At 48.1% G+C, this 19,802-nt stretch overlaps 1 protein-coding gene across 1 annotated transcript in view; it reads left to right on the top strand.

Moving 5' to 3' along the window:
- LOC311236985 (pyroglutamylated RF-amide peptide receptor) overlaps positions 1-19,802 on the top strand; it is a gene marked incomplete at both ends in the record, with an annotated part of 47,325 nt that overhangs the window by 15,036 nt on the left and 12,487 nt on the right. The window contains 2 exons of the mRNA XM_084324794.1: positions 584-645; positions 2,240-2,472. Coding sequence (XP_084180920.1) covers positions 584-645; positions 2,240-2,472 — 295 coding nt within the window. The remainder of the gene's footprint in view (positions 1-583; positions 646-2,239; positions 2,473-19,802) is intronic.

The raw sequence follows: 19,802 nt of genomic DNA, 5'->3' as shown, positions 1-19,802 counted from the left end.
TGATACAAACACAGCTCTCACCACTAGACCAAGAGACCCACCCTGATACAAACACAGCTCTCACCACTAGACCAAGACACCCACCCTGATACAAACACAGCTCTCACCACTAGACCAAGACACCCACCCTGATACAAATACAGCAGTACTATGATGGTTCGTTCACAATACTAAGCAGCTCAAGACTACACACACACTTTTCTGATAGCCTCACCCTAACCCTAACCACACACTGTTACCTTAAACTAACCCCAGCCTTAACCCTAACCTTAAACTAACCATAACCATAACCCTAACCTAACCACACTGATACCTTAAACTAACCATAACCTTAACCCTAACACTAACTTTCTATGTTAAGAACCATCATCATAGTATTGCTGTGTTTGTATCAGGGTGGGTGGCTTGGTCTAGTTTTTGTGCTGTAACTGTTTTTATTCTTCTGTTTTTTGTTTTTTTTCTTTCGCCAATACGAAACTTAAATACATTACGTATACAATATGTAAATTATAACGTACATTACAGTGTTGATACTGTGTAGGATATAGTATGCATTGTATAATTTATGCTTTGTCTTCTATAGTGACTGTATGGCTGGTTGCCGTGGCGATAGCAGCTCCTATGTGGTTTGTCCAGAAAGTGCAGGTAAACATGCTTCCTTTGCAAATTAACTCTTAAAGGGGCAGTTCACCCAAAATTAAAAGACATTTGCTGTTGAGTTTCTCAAATGTATCAAAAACAGAGTGCCATATTGGAGAGCAAGGCTGTAAGATGGTGCTGAGTCACAACTAGGGGGTGGTCTGGAGGGGGGCAGGGGCCCCCAACTGGGAGGCAAATACATTTGCAATAAAGAAAGACATTTACTGTAATTTCCTGCAACTTAATAAAAACATAATTTCAATAGAATAGCACAGGGGTAAGTTATTTATTTAAGTACAACGCATAATGTTGCACAATAGTTTAATGTTGAACACAAAAACACACACAGTGGAACAGAGCGATCACATAAAATTACAACCGCTCCCGCCTACCTCCGGTCAATGGTCTCTAACTACACACCCTCAAGACCCCTACGCTCTGCATCTTCTGGCCGCCTCAGACCCACTCTTATCCGAGCTCCGGGAGGGTCATCAAGGAGAAGCCGCCTTTTCTCAGTCCTTGCCCCACAATGGCGGAATGAACTGCCCACCCCAGTTAGGACAGCCGAAACCCGTCCAATCTTTCGCCGTAGACTAAAGACGCACTTCTTCAACCATTATCTGAAATAATAATAATAAAAAAAGAATCTAACCCTAACTAACCTTAAACTAAGTCCTAATAAACTAACCTACACTGTAGCAATCAACACTTTGATGAACATTGTTACTCAGCTGATAGAGTGCAGCCCTTCCTGCTGACTTGTCGTACAAAACTTGTAAGTCGCTTTGGATAAAAGCGTCAGCTAAATGACTAAATGTAAATGTAAATGTAAGTAGGGTATCAATCAAACGGCGTACGTTTTAGCTTTCAAACGATGTGTTGGTTGATCTTAATAACACAGCCTGAGGCCAAATTTGCTGCAACGTGCAAACAGTTTTTTTTTTTATATATATATATGTCTATGGCAAAATCCCAGTCAAGTCAAGTGTTCCTTTATTAATCCCCTTGGGGAAATTCAAATGTCATAGCAGCATGGGGGGTACATGATGGGTACATATATAATAGAATAATAGAACATAGAACAAAGTGCAAGTAATAATGACAGTAGTAGTAGTGAACAGTAGTGAGTGGCAGGATTCAATCAGACGGTAGTAATCGTGACGATGGTACACATGATAATCACTAACAGTCTCTATTAAGGGTGTAACAATGCAACCTCACAACGATTAAATTCGATTACGATTCTTCAGGCAACGATTCAATGCATCATGAAATCTCTTCATTTGACCACGATTCGATTCGATACATTTTCTATCAGTTAATTCCCCAAACATTTTTGAATACACAAATGTGGCTGGGGGAACTGATTCACTCAGCAATGAATGGACTATAGGTCAATAAAAACAATACACACAAAAAAAACAGATTTTTGTAAAATTTTCTATCTATTTTTTAGATCGATTCTAACATTTTCAAATCGATGCAGTTGAATCGTCACATTAGGATCGATGCATTTCGATGCATCGATGCGTCATTACACCCCTAGTCTCTATAGTTCCCATGGTGTCATGGAAGGACTCAGCTGTTTCCTCGCCTCCAGGTGAAGTACGACTTCCTCTACGACGTCGTCCACACCTGCTGTCAGGAGGTGTGGCCCGGGGCGCAGCAGAGGCGGGCCTACACCGCCTGCCTGTCGGTGCTGGTCTTCCTAGTCCCCATGGTGACCATGGGCGTCCTGTACGGGAAGGTGGTGCGGGAGCTGTGGGGGAGGCGCCGTGTCCATGATGTCATGCTGCAGACGCTGCCGGGATCCGAGATCAGCAAGATCACCAGGTCAGACAGTTTTTCTGTTATGCGTCCTATGAGGATCATAGGAGGGGGGGTGGAAAGGTGGGGGGGAGTGCACGAGCCAAGTCCTGGTGGGGGAGGTGAGGTGCTGGGTAAAGGAACGCCATGTCTCCTGTTCTTATCTTGACTCTCCGACGTGACCTTGTGCATTCCACATGCTCCAGCAGACTTGAGAGTGGGGGGGGGGGGGGGGGGGGGGGGGGTGCATCAGGGCAGACAATGCTCCCTGAATGCTCCAATTTGATTTAAATTTGATTTGTCACGCTTTTCATTTCCTGCGCGACCCCCAGCATGACTTGAGTTCTCGATTGTTCATCAGATTGATGGACAGCAAGTCTTTTTACAAGTTCCATGTGGTAGACTTCCAGTCTGGCCACAGCTATCTCCAGACGGTTATCGTCTTTTTTCCCAATTATTCTTGTACAGATCCAGATCCAGATAGCGATCAGCTGTGCTCTGCTTCCTTGAAGAAAAAAAAAAATACGATCAACCGCAGCAAATGGCCAGCTTACTAGTTGATCCATATTGTGATTTGAGTAGGGAGTCAAGTCCGTTGAAGAAGGTAGAATCCACACGTCAAGACCGACAGGGAGGCAGTGTGAGCCGGCGATAGGAACGACCTTGAAGGTCTGGGGAGAGGAAAGAAATATGCGACTTGTCTCTGCAAGAGGTGGGAAGGAACGAGCCTCAGGTTAGTGTTGCAGACTCTCTCTGAGCTCAATTGGGAAGATACCGCCCCCTATCGTCTCTCCCTGTGTAACTGCACCCCATTACTTTAGACTGATGGGGGGGGGGGGGCGGGTCAGTTTCCTCATTTTACTTTTCTGTCAAGCCAACTGAAGAATCCATTGTGATCACCGGCCCGGAAAACGTGTGGATTATGTATTTACAGTACCCAACGCTGAATCAATAAACGCGATCGATATTTGGAATGGCGATCAGGAATTGGAATAATCTTTTTGGATAACATCTGATCTGAGGTAAGGAATTTATTTTACCAGTCTTAGGATAATCAGAGCTATTTTCATAGAGATATCAGCCTTTGCCCTATGCTTGTGTGTGTGTGTGTGTGTGTGTGTGTGTGTGTGTGTGTGTGTGTGTGTGTGTGTGTGTGTGTGTGTGTGCGATCAGGAAATGAGAGAATCGATATTTCAGCCCGCTTCTATAGCGTGCATAAGTACACATATACTATCGATAATCTAGCGTTTATTTGAAAACGATTCATAAATAGGCAGAAAAATTACAACGTTTTTGTGTATGCCAGAATATTCCAGTAAATCCCGATTATCACGGAATCTTTATATTTTCCTTGAAAACGAGGGCTTTTCAAAATGCTATCAAACGGAAATGAAGCGATTAAAAAACAATCTGTTTCGACAATGTTGACTGCAAACAAGTCATTGACAACGACGGGCAGATTAGACACATAGCCATAATTTAAGACAGAGATTATGCGTTCACAACGCTATCATTGAAGTCGGTGGGGGCATTTAACGGGGGTAAGGCACACCGCATGGCTGGTAATCAAAGTGTTAATACATATTATAATTTTTTTTGCATACAGTCAACATATTCTTAAATAATAGCGCTGCCCGAGGCTGGGCATACAGTCAACGTATTCTTAAATAATAGCGCTGCCCGAGGCTTAGTGGCAATGCACCTGTACAGTCGTACACCTGGCAGTAACAGGGAAAATGCATAAAACACCCCTGGAACCTGATAAACAAGCTTAAAGCCAGGTTAATTTTTCAAGCACGACATGCAGATTTGCAGTTTTGCCTTATTTGAATCGAACTCTATGAGCTTAGTACACACGTCACAAACTGCACGATGCAACACACCGAGTGAGAGAGAGAGAGAGCGAGAGAGAGCAAGAGAGCGAGAGAGAGAGCGAGAGAGCGAGAGAGAGAGAGAGAGAGAGAGAGAGAGAGAGAGAGAGAGAGAGAGAGAGAGAGAGAGAGAGAGAGAGAGGCCTCCGTCCTCCATCGCCGTAATTGAATTCTGCTGTGTTAATTAAATGTGATTTAACATTGCATTGTTTTTTTGTGACCAACTTTTTATTTTGTCTTTTTTTAAAACAAGTTCAGAGGAAGGACATTCACATCAGCATTTCATATTAATTCACACAGTGGCATAAAAAGTGTCTTTTCAGTATATATTGTCCGTCAGTATATTCATATACTGTGTAGCCTGACTGTTGCAGTTGTGACAGTCTTTTCCTCCGTTCTGGCGGTCCTGTGGCTGCGAGACAGCCCAGGTCGCTTCTTAACCCCACTCCCAGCCCCCCGGGTTTGCATAGACATTTTAGGAGAGGGGGAAACCTTGATGCATACATGTATAGGATACTCTTAATTAGAAAAGAAATCATAATTATGTTTGTTAGATAACCAAGTAATAGGGAAAAATACAATACAATTTAGAAACAACCACAACAAATTATAGCAGTAAACAGAAAAGGAAAAGATAAATGGAAAAGATAAATGGAAACAACAGCAACATGATTTTTGTTCATTCTCTGGTGTCAAGGTACAAGTGTTCAACCTAGTGGAGTACTGATTTTACCTTCTGGGCCGCAGTAAGTAATATTTGGATCGATTCTGTCCTTGCTCCCTGTGCTCTAGCACTGGATGCCTCTAATCTCAATACTTCGTAGAAGGACAGTTTCCAACGGTAAATATTGAGACTATGGGGTGGTTTCCATCTCATTACGAGCATTTTCTTTGCTGCCGTTAAACCGGCCAGAAACACTCTCTTTTTGTGAGGTGTTAATTTTAGAGATGAATCATCATTTAATAATAAAATGTGTGGCAAACAAGGTATGTTTATCTCTGTTATATTAGTGAGAAATAATGCAACCTTGGCCCAAAAAGCGAGTACTCCTGGACATTCCCACATCATATGTATGTATGTTCCTATAACTTTTTGCGGACATAAAGCACATAGAGGACTTTGTAATATTTTTATTTGACAGAGTTTCCTGGGTGACAGATAAAATCTTTGTATCATTTTGTAATGAGTTAATTGGTTATTATAATTACGAGAGGTTAGTGGAATATTATCCCATACATTCTGCCAATTTATGCAGGCATTGTAATTCTTTAAATCTATGTTCCAGACAGTGGTATTACCTGTAGTTCTGTTTAGTTTTCCTTGTATTTTATTATATAACCCAGAAACAAAACCATTTTTAACATTTATGCCATTCACTATGTTGTGAAGGGCCAGATTAAACCGAATATATATATTTATTTATATATATATATTTAATTGTATTTGTATATTCTCTAATATTCCCTGATATCCCTTGTATATTCCTTGTACAATATGCATTGAATATCCATTCTAGCCTACTGAACATCCCATAATAGTCTCCATTCTACTATTGGTCGAGACCTTGGTGCCAGGCTGCCATACCCCTCAGACCCAGTTCAAACGTACCGCTCCACATGTACGAACAAGTCCTAGTTCCGCGTAGGAATCTGACTACCGCACCACTAATGGGACTATTTGTTCATAGTGCGTATATATACTGCGCTACTAAAGTAGGACTTTCTTTTCAGTCCAGTTTCTTACCCTCCAATAGAGTCACAGACGTAAAGCCTCCCCGCGACGCCACTTGTGGGAGTAAGGCCAAGTTCGCCTACCATCGGTATTGAGACATCGTGTATATTAATATTTGAATAGTCATATTTGGCACTATATCGTCGAGTTGGACGTAGTCTATTAAGCTAATAATAGTCTGTGAATATATAGTGCTTCGTGCGGTGAGAATACTACCGTAGTCAGTACCCCATCGTTTCGGGCAGAGAACTGGCTGCTTATCCAGGGTGGTTGACCCCACGTGAAGCTGCACCCGAGGAGCCCCAGAGCCGACGAGCGAGTGGACCTGTACACCGGATTATTCTACCGACGACAGCCCGCCTTCCCAGGCACGGATTATGCTTTGTATACATTGATTATTCCATGGATAAAGACCCCCGACACTGCCGTGTGTTGGAACCCCCCCCCCTGGAGAGGACGCAAGGTGAGGAGACGCTCTGCAAGACGAGGTCGCTTCACGTCTCTCCTCCGTGGACCGGAGGACGCCGGCCCACAAAGAGTCCACCTGCTTTCATCTGTGGTCCAAGGATCGCCGGCGCATTGAACGGCACTACAGTGGGTTCACCTGGGATACCCTTGGCCGGATGAGGCAGCCGGATTCTACCCCCCCCCCCCTTCCTACTCCTGTCGGCTTACAAGCGACCGGATTAACCCCCCCTAGCGTATCCAGTATATAATCATTAAAGTATCATTGCTGTTATTCCTTAAACTATTCCAGGTCGTATATGTACCACCTGCGCCTTCAGAGATTGGACATTCTCTATTGATATACCGACGAATACTCTTGCCATAAAAGTGCATACTAATTTCCATTCATAAATGTGATTGATTTGATTAAGTGCTTGCTCTACACACCATCGCTGTGTAGAAATAAAGACCTATTTCTAATTCGTACATTTGTGTTGGATCCGTTTCATCTACGTGACAGTGTTCATCATAATATATTTATGCCGTGTACTGGGTGGCCGAATATTAAGTACAAAGGTAGTGGTAGTAAGTATCATATCTAGTAATACAGTCAGGGAATTGTACCCCTCAGTTACAATTGGTCCTTCGAGCCGGAGGGGTAATTAGTGTAATATTAATATAGTGTTATTAATATTGAAATGGCCTATGATGAACACTCCACGAAACGATCCTCCTAACCAACGCCCGCAGCGCGAACGACGGCTCCCTCAGTACTTAGAGGCCTACGCTGTCAGTCAACAACCTAGTCTTCTACTAACAGTAAACGCGGTAAAACTAGAAAGTAAAAGTATGTCTAACCCCAACGCCCAGACTACCCCGACCATAGAGGCCCCTACGGGCTCTAATGTAACTGACCAAGTTCACGGTGGGGACCAGTGGGAACCAGACATGACTTCACACCCCGCCAGTACTGAAGAAGTAGTCCCCGATGAGTCCCGGGAGGAATACAACGCTACCGAGAGAGAACTCGGCACGGAAGAAGACGGGGAGAGCACCGTGGAGATAGAGCTCCAAGGCTCCGCAAGGAGTACCCCGAGGGAAGGCTCCCCTATACAACCGCCTTCTCCCAGCGAGGCAGAGAGGACCCTACAGCAGGCCTTCCTCATCAGCCTGAACGCCGCTGCTGAACGCGACCGACTGCAGATCCAGCAGCGGAGCGAAGAAGAGCATATACGTCTAGAACTAAGACGCATTCAGAGAGAAGAGAATGTGGCCCGAGACCGAGCAGACAGCCAGCGAGCAGCTGCTGGTGCTCTACGGGACGCAGAGCGCGACAGACAGCAAGCGCAACTAATAGAACAGCTGATCAGACGGACAACACCCTCTCCCTCCGCCAGAGGCTCCAGGAACTCGTCTAGACACACCTCCAGGGCGGCATCCCCTAGCCGAGTAAACAACCCTGAACTTGACCAACAGACGAGGTCTATACCCCCCACAGACCACCTCCCCCCACCGGTCCAAGCGAGACCTAGCAACCGGGAAGGAGCAGCATATCCTGTGGAGAGGCTAAACCAGAGACTACAAGCACTGGATGACCTAACTGAAGACGAAGAGGAAGAGGAGGAGAACCACGCCCGACGACAGCACAGTACTCTACCGGACCAGGAGGTCCGGTACAGCCCAGGCTATACTCCCGCGGAGCTGCGCTACAGACCCCCGACTCTATACACGGGTGAGCACGACGCACGACCCGCACCGAGGAACAGCACCTGGACAAGCGGGCCATGGTACACTGCCGGTACCAGCCCATACCAAGGAGCGGGAGGAGACTCGCCTAGGAGGCCTCTCCCCCAACGCTCGCCGATGTATCCACAGTCAGCGTCATACATTGGCACGCCTATGGTACCCGACTTCACCCAAGAGAACCGGGCCCAGTATACGGAACTCTGCATGTGTCTGGAGACCATGTTGGTGGATGTATTGGATGAACGCCATAAATACGCCATCCTACTGAAGCACTTAAAGGTACCCCGCGCACATAATATAGCGCTCGCCTACGCGACTTCCACCACCCCATACACAGCAGCGCTGGTAGCATTGGACCAGAGGTATGGGCGCATATGGGATTACGTGATCCAGGAGATCCGACACATCGACCGCTTACCCCCAGCAATAGACAATCGAGCACTGGACGACCTGTCCATCAGAGTGCAGTCCCTGGTAGGGATGTTGGGAGCGCAGAGAGAGAAGGGGAGGCATGAACTTTACGCCAACTCAAATGTGGAAAGGATCTTGGAGAAGCTGCCGCCCGCTCGACAGGAGCGTTTTAGGCGACAGAGGGACCACCGAGACCCGAATGGCCCCGAACCGAACCTCCTCGATCTAGCAGACTTCCTGGCGAGAGAAGTCAGCAGCCTACGGCTAGATACATTCGGACGGAGCACCCCTGGCTCCAGAGAAGGAACCAGACGACTAAATGATGGAAGAAGATCGGTGACTGTGATGCACCAATCGGAGTCAGTACCGAGCAGCAGGAGCCACAGTACCCCCTCCAGAACGGAGAAGTGGAAGATAGTGTGCCCCTACTGTGAGAAAGAACACTGGCTAGCGCAATGCGACTCCTTCCCCAAGCTGAACGCGGAGGAAGCAAGTCAATGGATAAAGTCCAACAAGCGCTGTTTTCGCTGTGCGCGCTCACACATGGCAGCCGAATGCCGCTTAAAGAAAAGGTGCACCAAGTGCGATGGAGCCCATCTGGACATACTTCACGACAGTAACAGACGGCGCCCTTCACCCGCACCATCCAGCAGCAAAGCGAGCGTCATGTACATCGATCCCGCCAGCAGCAGTGGAGCCCGAGTACTCCTAAAAGTAGTGCGTGTGACACTAAGCTACCAGAATAAAGTCCTGGACACTTACGCCGTCCTCGATGACGGGTCCGAGAAGACCCTTCTGCTCGCCTCCGCTGCGGCCCAGCTAGGGCTGCGGGGAAGCGAAACCCAAATGACAATTCGGACAATAAGACGAGATTTGAAGACGATAAAGGGCGAGAATGTCTCATTCTCTATCGCAGCAAGCGGCCAGCCTGAGCGACGGTACCAGATTACAGACGCTTTCACCAGCCAAGAAATAGGGCTGTCGCGGTACACATACCCCGTCGCCAAGCTGATGGAGAAATATGCACATCTGCGCAAGTTACCGATCCCGCTCATAGACAATGCTATGCCGACCCTGTTGATAGGCTCCGACCATGCAGACCTCATTGTCCCGATAGACCGGGTTCATACCGGACCCCGAGGCTGTCCTGCAGCAGTCGAGACCCGTTTGGGATGGACTCTCCAAGGCCCGCTCGCCAAATCTCTCAACCGAAGTACAGCCACTAGATGTCTCCACTCCCGAGTCACAGAGGGAGAAACCGCACTCCTGCAACACGTAGAGCGGCTATGGACCTTGGAACAAATGCCCTTTAAGAACGGAAAGAAAGACATTCGCTCTAAAGATGACATTTACGCCATTCACCTCCTCGAGACAGGGACCAAGAGAGTCCCGGTCAACGGCGTGTTGAGATACGCCACGCCACTCCTGCGGCGAGAAGGAATGCCTACTTTCCACGCCAAGACAGACGCCACAGAACGGTACCTGCTGAACACGGAGCGGCGCTTAGCCAAGAACCCCGCCCAAGAGAGTGTATACCGCGCTGAGATTGAGAAGCTCATCACAGCGGGACACGTCACAAAGATGGACATTAAAGAGGCTGACCAGACCACTGAATCGTGGTACGTGCCTCACCACAAGGTCCATCACAACGGTAAAGACCGCATAGTATTTAACTGCAGCTACCAGATCGGATCCCAAAATCTGAATAAAGAGTTACTGCCCGGTCCCACACTCGGCCCCTCCCTACTCGGCGTTCTACTCCGCTTCCGCCAGGAAAAGGTGGCCATCAGCGGGGACATTAAAGGAATGTTCCTGCAGGTGAGATTAGTAGAGGCGGACAAGCCCCTGTTACGGTTCCTATGGAGAGAGAAGCCAGGAGATGAGCACCCAGCCATCTACCAATGGGAAGTCCTCCCCTTCGGAACGACGTGCAGCCCCTGCTGTGCTACATTTGCACTACAGAAACATGTAGCAGAGGACCCAGCAGCGGACGAAGAGGTCCGACACAGCGTAAAGAACAGCTTCTACGTAGACAACTGTCTACAAAGCCTTTCAACCCAGGAAGAAGCCGAGGCTCTCCTGATTAAACTCCGCGCCTCATTGATCAAAGGCGGCTTTGATCTCAGGCAGTGGGCCAGCAGCGATCCGCAAGTACTGCGCAGCCTCTCCTCCGAGGACAAGGCAGCCAGCAGCGAGACCTGGATGGCTACAATCCCGGGAGAAGCCCAGGAGATGACCCTGGGATTGGTGTGGCGATTCAAAACAGATTCGCTTCACTACAGACACAAGCCCCTGACTACGGAGCAGGGAAGGCCGGCGGCGGCGCCGACCACCAGACGGAGTGTGTACACAACACTCGCCCGACAATATGACCCGCTAGGATGTATTCTACCGTACACCACCAGGGCAAAAATGATTGTACGAGCATTGTGGGACAAGGACCAGGGCTGGGACGACCCCATTCCCGCACACCTTACATCCACCTGGAGAGAGTGGGAGATGGAGCTCCACTCACTCCCAGGCGTTAATATGCGCCGAAGCTACTTCCCACCCACGGTGAGGCCAGAGACATGTAAAATGGACTTACACGTCTTCAGTGACGCCTCAGAGGTCGCATACGGATCAGTAGCCTACTTGCGGGCCCAAGAGAAGGGGGGAGAGATCTACACAGCATTTGTCCTCGCCCGCTCGAGAATAGCCCCACGCAAGCAACAATCTATCCCACGTCTAGAGCTCTGCGCAGCCCTAGCCGGAGCGCACCTAGCCACGCTCATCCAACGTGAGCTCACCATACCGGTGTCTAGAACAATCCTGTGGTCAGATTCCACGACGGTACTCGCCTGGATCAAATCGGACTCATGCAAGTACAAAGTCTTCGTGGGAGTCAGAGTCACCGAGATTCAAGACTTAACCGAAGAGTTAACCGGAGAAACAGAGTGGCGCTACGTTGATACAAAACAGAACCCAGCTGACGTCATCACCCGGGGGATCCCCCTGGATGACCTCACCCGTCACAATGCTTACAGTGACGGCCCCGCATTCCTAAGACTCCCGGAAGGACAGTGGCCCATGCCTATCCCGAGGGAAGCAAGTCCAGAGGAGGTGGAAAATAAGAAGCCTGTGTTCTGTGGATTGAGCACTGTTATCTCCGCAGACCCCAACACACTCCTGATGGGGCGGCTAGATCCTGCATTACCCCAGACAATGTACCGGCCTGAAGAAGCGAACGGCCGACGAATGTGGAGGTACAGCCCAGTATTAGCCGACAAGTTTTGGAGCAGTTTCCTACTGCACTACCTACCGTCTCTACAGACCCGCCAGAAGTGGGTAAAGGAGAGAGACAATTTGACAGAAGGAACAGTCGTCATGATTATTGATCAATCACTGCCCAGAGCTATGTGGCCGGCCGGCCGCATAAGCAAAGTGATCACCGGTGCCGACGGCAAGGTCCGAGCAGCTGAAGTGCTCGTCCAGGGTCGCACTTACACCCATCCCGTGGCGAGGCTCATAGAACTGCCCCGACTCCCAGACACAATCGATGATGACCATGACCCTATAACCCTATGACTTTGTGAAGTTGACTGACCCCTACAGCAAACCCTTATGTGTAAATAGACAACGCGATTAATCTGTCTCTGTTTAACTGATTAGGTCTGGGACCAATCAGGGGGTGGCTGTTGTGAAGGGCCAGATTAAACCGAATATATATATTTATTTATATATATATATTTAATTGTATTTGTATATTCTCTAATATTCCCTGATATCCCTTGTATATTCCTTGTACAATATGCATTGAATATCCATTCTAGCCTACTGAACATCCCATAATAGTCTCCATTCTACTATTGGTCGAGACCTTGGTGCCAGGCTGCCATACCCCTCAGACCCAGTTCAAACGTACCGCTCCACATGTACGAACAAGTCCTAGTTCCGCGTAGGAATCTGACTACCGCACCACTAATGGGACTATTTGTTCATAGTGCGTATATATACTGCGCTACTAAAGTAGGACTTTCTTTTCAGTCCAGTTTCTCACCCTCCAATAGAGTCACAGACGTAAAGCCTCCCCGCGACGCCACGTGTGGGAGTAAGGCCAAGTTCGCCTACCATCGGTATTGAGACATCGTGTATATTAATATTTGAATAGTCATATTTGGCACTATATCGTCGAGTTGGACGTAGTCTATTAAGCTAATAATAGTCTGTGAATATATAGTGCTTCGTGCGGTGAGAATACTACCGTAGTCAGTACCCCATCGTTTCGGGCAGAGAACTGGCTGCTTATCCAGGGTGGTTGACCCCACGTGAAGCTGCACCCGAGGAGCCCCAGAGCCGACGAGCGAGTGGACCTGTACACCGGATTATTCTACCGACGACAGCCCGCCTTCCCAGGCACGGATTATGCTTTGTATACATTGATTATTCCATGGATAAAGACCCCCGACACTGCCGTGTGTTGGAACCCCCCCCCCCTGGAGAGGACGCAAGGTGAGGAGACGCTCTGCAAGACGAGGTCGCTTCACGTCTCTCCTCCGTGGACCGGAGGACGCCGGCCCACAAAGAGTCCACCTGCTTTCATCTGTGGTCCAAGGATCGCCGGCGCATTGAACGGCACTACAGTGGGTTCACCTGGGATACCCTTGGCCGGATGAGGCAGCCGGATTCTACCCCCCCCCCCCCTTCCTACTCCTGTCGGCTTACAAGCGACCGGATTAACCCCCCCTAGCGTATCCAGTATATAATCATTAAAGTATCATTGCTGTTATTCCTTAAACTATTCCAGGTCGTATATGTACCACCTGCGCCTTCAGAGATTGGACATTCTCTATTGATATACCGACGAATACTCTTGCCATAAAAGTGCATACTAATTTCCATTCATAAATGTGATTGATTTGATTAAGTGCTTGCTCTACACACCATCGCTGTGTAGAAATAAAGACCTATTTCTAATTCGTACATTTGTGTTGGATCCGTTTCATCTACGTGACAGTGTTCATCATAATATATTTATGCCGTGTACTGGGTGGCCGAATATTAAGTACAAAGGTAGTGGTAGTAAGTATCATATCTAGTAATACAGTCAGGGAATTGTACCCCTCAGTTACACACTATATTCATTAAAGGGTGACCTGGTAAAGGCTGATTCCATGGGACACCATAAGTGCGCATTGCAGTGCGTAACTGTAAATAAAAAAAGAAGGATGTACTAGGGACATTATAGATTTGTTTGAGCTCTTGAAATGATCTGAGACCGTATTCACTGTATATGTCAGATAGTTTGTGAATACCTTGTCTTTGCCAATTGGGAAATGTAACTGGTTCCCCTCCCAACAGTAAGAAGTTGTTATCAAAAATAGGGGTATCTATGTGCCATTTTGTGTTCCACTGTCCCGTTTCGGCAATATATTTCCAGACGTAAATTGAATGTGCTATAATTGGTCCGAATTTAGTACGGCAAAAGCTTGGGGATAGACCAGAAAATAGTATATCTTTGAATGTATATGGAGATACAATGTGCCTCTCCATATTCACCCATGGTATGTCAGAATCATTATTGAACCATCTTAGCAACGGTCTGAGCATAAAAGAAAAATAGTACTGTTCAAAATTAGGAACAGATAGCCCTCCTGCTTTCCTACTGTTTTGGAGTGTGGAATTGCTGATTCGTGGATGTTGTTCACGCCATATAAATTTGAATACTAGTCCCTGTAGCTTCTCCCAAAATCCTGGAGGTGGCGGTAAATGAATCATGCTTACCAGAAAATTGATCTTAGGGAGAATGTGGGTCTTGACTACTGAAAGCCTGACTGAAAATGGGATTAATAATAGTGACCAACGGTTTAACTCGTCAGATATTACCTTCTTAAGGCTCTTGTAATTTTTTGACACAATTTTGTCAATGGATGTGTATATATCTATACCTAAATATCTGAAACCAGAGCCCACTGGTATTTCTGTATGTAGTTGGGGACTACTTGCTGCTGTATTTAGGGGAAGTAAAATTGATTTATTCAAGTTGATCTTGTAGCCTGAAATAAAACTAAAATGTTTAATAGTGTCTAGGACTACAGGTAGGGACCGTGGTGTATTGTCAAGAAATAATAACAGATCGTCTGCGTACAGACAAATTTTATGGTAGGTGTTATTTACTATTATGGGTTTTATTTCGGCACAATTTCTAATTTTTTGGGCCAAGGGTTCAAGAGATAACGCAAATAATAATGCGGAGGCGGGGCAACCCTGCCTGACGCTACGTCTGATAGGGAAGGGTGTGGAACACTGATTGGATGTGATAACCATGGCCGTTGGATTATGATATAAGATTTTGAGCATATTTATAAATGTGTCTCCAAATGCCATATTCTTCATGGTGTGCCATAAGTACTCCCATTCCAGCCTACATTGCATTGTATGTGACAAGCATTTTAACACGCGTTCCCATTTGAGAGACGGGTCTCCAAGAAGGGGCCCCCCCGCTGGTTTAGCATGGCGTGCGATGAGTGGTCTTGTGAAGTGAAGTGGCCGTCTTGGCCCGACAACGTTCACGTGCGCAAATAAAAAATTGCTCAAGTGTTCACGCACACAAGGGGCGTAGGTTTGCTGTCAACATTGGGTCTGGCGGTCCTCCCTCGGGAAGATGTGAGCGTCAAACATTTAATTTCCTGCATTCGTATGTACTTTTATGCACCAATTTGCCTTTACTTATCGAGGGATTGGTGCAAAAGGGGGTGTAAGTGACATTTTCAAAATGTTACAGAAGAGCAAAGACAAACGCCAAACTCAATTGAGGGTTCCCACTTATGCCTTTATGTTTGTGGCCTTTATTTGAACAAGTAAAATTATACCGAACTTATCTTTTTACCATTTGATTGATAGAGCTCGTAAAGAGCTTTACAATTATATATAAAACAAGTTTTCGCCCCTTTTGCTCCAAGCCCTCGTTATGTAAAGAAAAAGACAACATTCAGGTACCCACTGACAGGTTCTCACGCATTCTGTATTGCTTTCAAATATATTTATTCTATAGTTATAGGTAAGCAGTATATGAATGTTTTGACCCCCTGTATTTTTCACCTCTTTTGGGGAGGGGGTTGTCTTTCATATTAGCTATATTTTCTTGACCTTTTCTCAACATGTCCCTTGCAACCCCCCCCCCCCCCCCCCTTACATCTACACCCCTATGCGTGCACACACACACACACACTCACACACACACACACACACACACACACACACACACACACACACACACACACACACACACACACACACACACACACACACACACACACACACACACACACACACACACACACACACACACACACACACACACACACATTTAGAATCTTTATTTATGTTGTAGTGCCGAGAGATGGGAGTCGGAGACGGTAGCTCGAGTTAGAGCGAACAGCATTTATTTGGTACACACATACAACATGCTACAGGTACGTTGCGTGCAGAGGACTGACTCGTGGTGGCAAGTAGTGCCACCTCCTATAATGTCCGGGCGGAACTCTTGTTCCTAACAATAGTTCCGTGGGTGAATTATGTACAATTAACAATCACTACACAAGCCCCCCCAGAATTCAACCATGGTCAAAATCTCCACGGCGGGGAGAGACCACGACTCGGCCGCGGCGTGAGCGGACAACCCGGGGCGCGGTGCAAGCGATTGCGCCCTCCACGGCGCCCGGGGGCATGAACCGGCCACGGTGAGTGCGGAAAGCCAGGGGCGGGGAGGTAGGGGCGGCGCAAGCGCCCGTGTCCTCCCCGACACCCGGGGGCACAGACGTCGACGAGGCCAACGGCGGCTCCGTCGTTGGCGGGTCCCGGGGTAGCGGCGGACGGCCTCGGCGGGGGGAGAGGGCCAGCTCTAAGGGCTGGGAAATGTCTACGTGGGCGGGTTCAACCTTGTGGTGGTTGTACCCCACCTCAAAGGCGAGCCTTCGCCAGTCCTCAGGGGCCTGTGGGCTAGGGTGTCCGGTGGACAGGTCACACAGCAGCGTCGGACCCGCGTGACCAATCGCGACGTCCTCCAGGCATAGCCTGGAATCTGCAGTCCCGAGGGCCTGGATGTCGTGGTCGGAGGCCTGTTCCGAGCCCCTGTCGACGTAGTCGAGGCCCGGCTGTACAGCTCCGATGACGACGCTGGGCTTCTCGGCGACGTGTCCCGCGGCGCCCTCGGAATCGTACGTGAGCTCTTGTCGTGCCGACCATGGCTCCGCCACCTTTGACTCAGACGTCGTGAGGGGTTCGTGGTCGGTGAAAGCTGTAAGAAGGCCGCCGTATGTCGCCTCATCGCGGACACATGCCAACGAAGCCCGTGTCTGTGCATTTATTAGGCGGCCATGTCTAATGTCCACGAGGAGACCGTGTGCACCCAGGAAATCTGCCCCCAGTAGTGGGAACGAAATGTCGGCCGTGATGCAGTCCCACGTGAACCGCTGGCCCCCAAAACACAGTTCCACGGTCCTTGTACCGTAGGTGCGGATAGGGGTATCGTTGGCGGTCGTCAGGCGTGGACCTCTATCATCGCCGGCGATGTCCTCTTTTGTAGCTGGCAGGACGCTCCTCTGAGCTCCGGTGTCGCAGAGGAATTTGCAACCGGAGAGTGTGTCTCTAATGAAAAGCAGCCGGTTCGACATACCTGCGCTCACCGCTGCTACTGGGCGCAGGTGCCTGCGTTTATGCGTTATGCCGAAAGTGCAAGGGGAACGGCATCTTGTCGCCCTCGCGCCGAAACGTGCGTGGTAATAACACAGGCCTGCGGCCGCGCTGCTCCTGATCTTCCTCGCCCCTCCCCCTGCGGCGTGTAACCGCATGTCGAGGCTATTAGCCCTGGGGCAAAGTGTCGAGTGGCCAGGTAGAAGCGGTCAGCCTCTTCTGCTAAAGCCCGGGGATCCGTAGCCGCTGTATTGGCAAGTGCCGTCTGCACGTGTGGCGGCAAGTGCCTGAGAAACAGTTCGATAAACAGGAAATCAGGCCGTTCTGCACCCAGCAGGTTTAACATCATCTCCATGTGCTCCGAAGGCTTGCTGTCCCCCAAGCCTCGTAAAGCCAGCAAGCGTCGGGCCCGCTCTGACTGTGACAACTCGAATATTCTGAGTAGGTGCGTCTTAAACGCCTCATATCTATTCCGTGCAGGCGGAGCTGTTATGAAGCCTACCGTCCTCGCCGCTGTAGTGCTCCCGAGGCTCGAGACGACGTGGTAATACCTTGCGGCGTCGTCGTCAACCCCTCGTAGGGCGAACTGCGCCTCAGATTGCGCGAACCACGCCGCCGCAGAATGCTCCCAAAACTCCGGCAATCGAATAATAACGGCATCGTTTGCCATGTTCGGTTCGGTCCCTGATACTTCAGCGAGACCAACGTCAGGGTCACCAGTGTAGTGCCGAGAGATGGGAGTCGGAGACGGTAGCTCGAGTTAGAGCGAACAGCATTTATTTGGTACACACATACAACATGCTACAGGTACGTTGCGTGCAGAGGACTGACTCGTGGTGGCAAGTAGTGCCACCTCCTATAATGTCCGGGCGGAACTCTTGTTCCTAACAATAGTTCCGTGGGTGAATTATGTACAATTAACAATCACTACAATGTCCACATAAAGACAATGTTTAAAGGACACAAATATTATATTATTATTATAATATACTTGTACATTGTGGGTTATTCTGATACATTCGTTACAATGGCAACCAAAGTTACACACACACATGGATGATGAACCTGACAAACAACACACAGCTCATGGATACAGATAGCAGCGTCTTCTCCAAATTGCACGGCTGCCAATAATTGCTGACACTGAGCAATATCTTGCTAACTGTTTGGCTCTTCTCTTCGGAAGACCGGCCATCTGAAGGCCTCTAACACCCAACGTATGCACACACACACACACACACACACACACGGTGTCTGTGGTGGTTCAGCCTAACGAGGGCGGCCAGGTGCAGACGTGGTTACACCGGAGGCTCCTGTCAGCTCTCCGCTAAACGACCCGGGTTATAGCCGCCACTCTGAGCGGTGTTGGGATCGCATGCGAATGGGGAGAAATTGGATTCGCCCGGCGCCGACCGCTCACTCTGTCTTTCCGTCAGTCCATTACGGCGGCCGTCGTCGTTGTTTTTTTTTTTTCTTTTCTTGTATTCGTCCCCCTTCGATTGATTTCCCTTGCGAGCAGCTCGCGCGCGGGGGGCCAGAGAGAGAGAGAGAGAGAGAGAGAGAGAGAGAGAGAGAGAGAGAGAGAGAGAGAGAGAGAGAGAGAGAGAGAGAGAGAGAGAGAGAGAGAGAGAGAGAGAGAGAGAGAGAGAGAGAGAGAGAGAGAGAGAGAGAGAGAGAGAGAGAGAGAGAGAGAGAGAGAGAGAGAGAGAGATCCACGGCGGGAACAGAATAGATTGCATTAAAAACTCACCCTAACGCAGAATCAGGTCCAAGAGGAAGGAGACAACCGTGGAGATGACAAAGTTCACCAGTCCCATGATATTGTCCCCCCCCGTCGGGATGAACTTGGGAGTCTGTTCCTAGTTTATCTGCCACTGTCTAATGTGAAATATATAAGCATGTAAGCCAAACTAGATTTTAGGTCTGTGATGGAAAGTGATTGTTAACATTCTATTTATTTGTATTTTTTAGTGCTGTCAAACGATTAAAATATTTAACTCGATTAATCGCATGATTGTCCATAGTTAACTCGCGATTAATCGCAAATTAATCAACTTTTTTTTTTCTTTTTTTTTTACCTTAAACAGATCTTTTTCAAGTTCCAAGTTTTAATACTCTTATCAACATGCGAGTCAACAAATGCTTGCTTTGTGCAGCCATTTAACACAAAAGGATGACCCTCATGCATTGCAAATTTGCATCAAATTCAAAACAGAGTGATGCACAAAATAACTTAAAAGAAAATAATAATTTAAAACAATGAATAAAGTGTGCATGAAATAATAGGGGAAAGAAAACGTTAGGAACTTGTTACATTCACACACACAAGGGCTGATTAATCACACACCCCCCCTCTCTCCCTCACACACACATTCTCCCAGTTCTTTTTCTCTTTTGCCCCTTCCTCATCTCTCTCACCCCCCTCTCTCTCTATATCTCACACACACACACACACACACACACACACACACACACAC

The sequence above is a fragment of the Notolepis coatsorum genome (assembly GCF_963971535.1).
Source record: "Notolepis coatsorum genome assembly, chromosome: 11".
Taxonomy (NCBI): domain Eukaryota; kingdom Metazoa; phylum Chordata; class Actinopteri; order Aulopiformes; family Paralepididae; genus Notolepis; species Notolepis coatsorum.
This window is presented reverse-complemented; position numbering and strand designations above follow the sequence as displayed.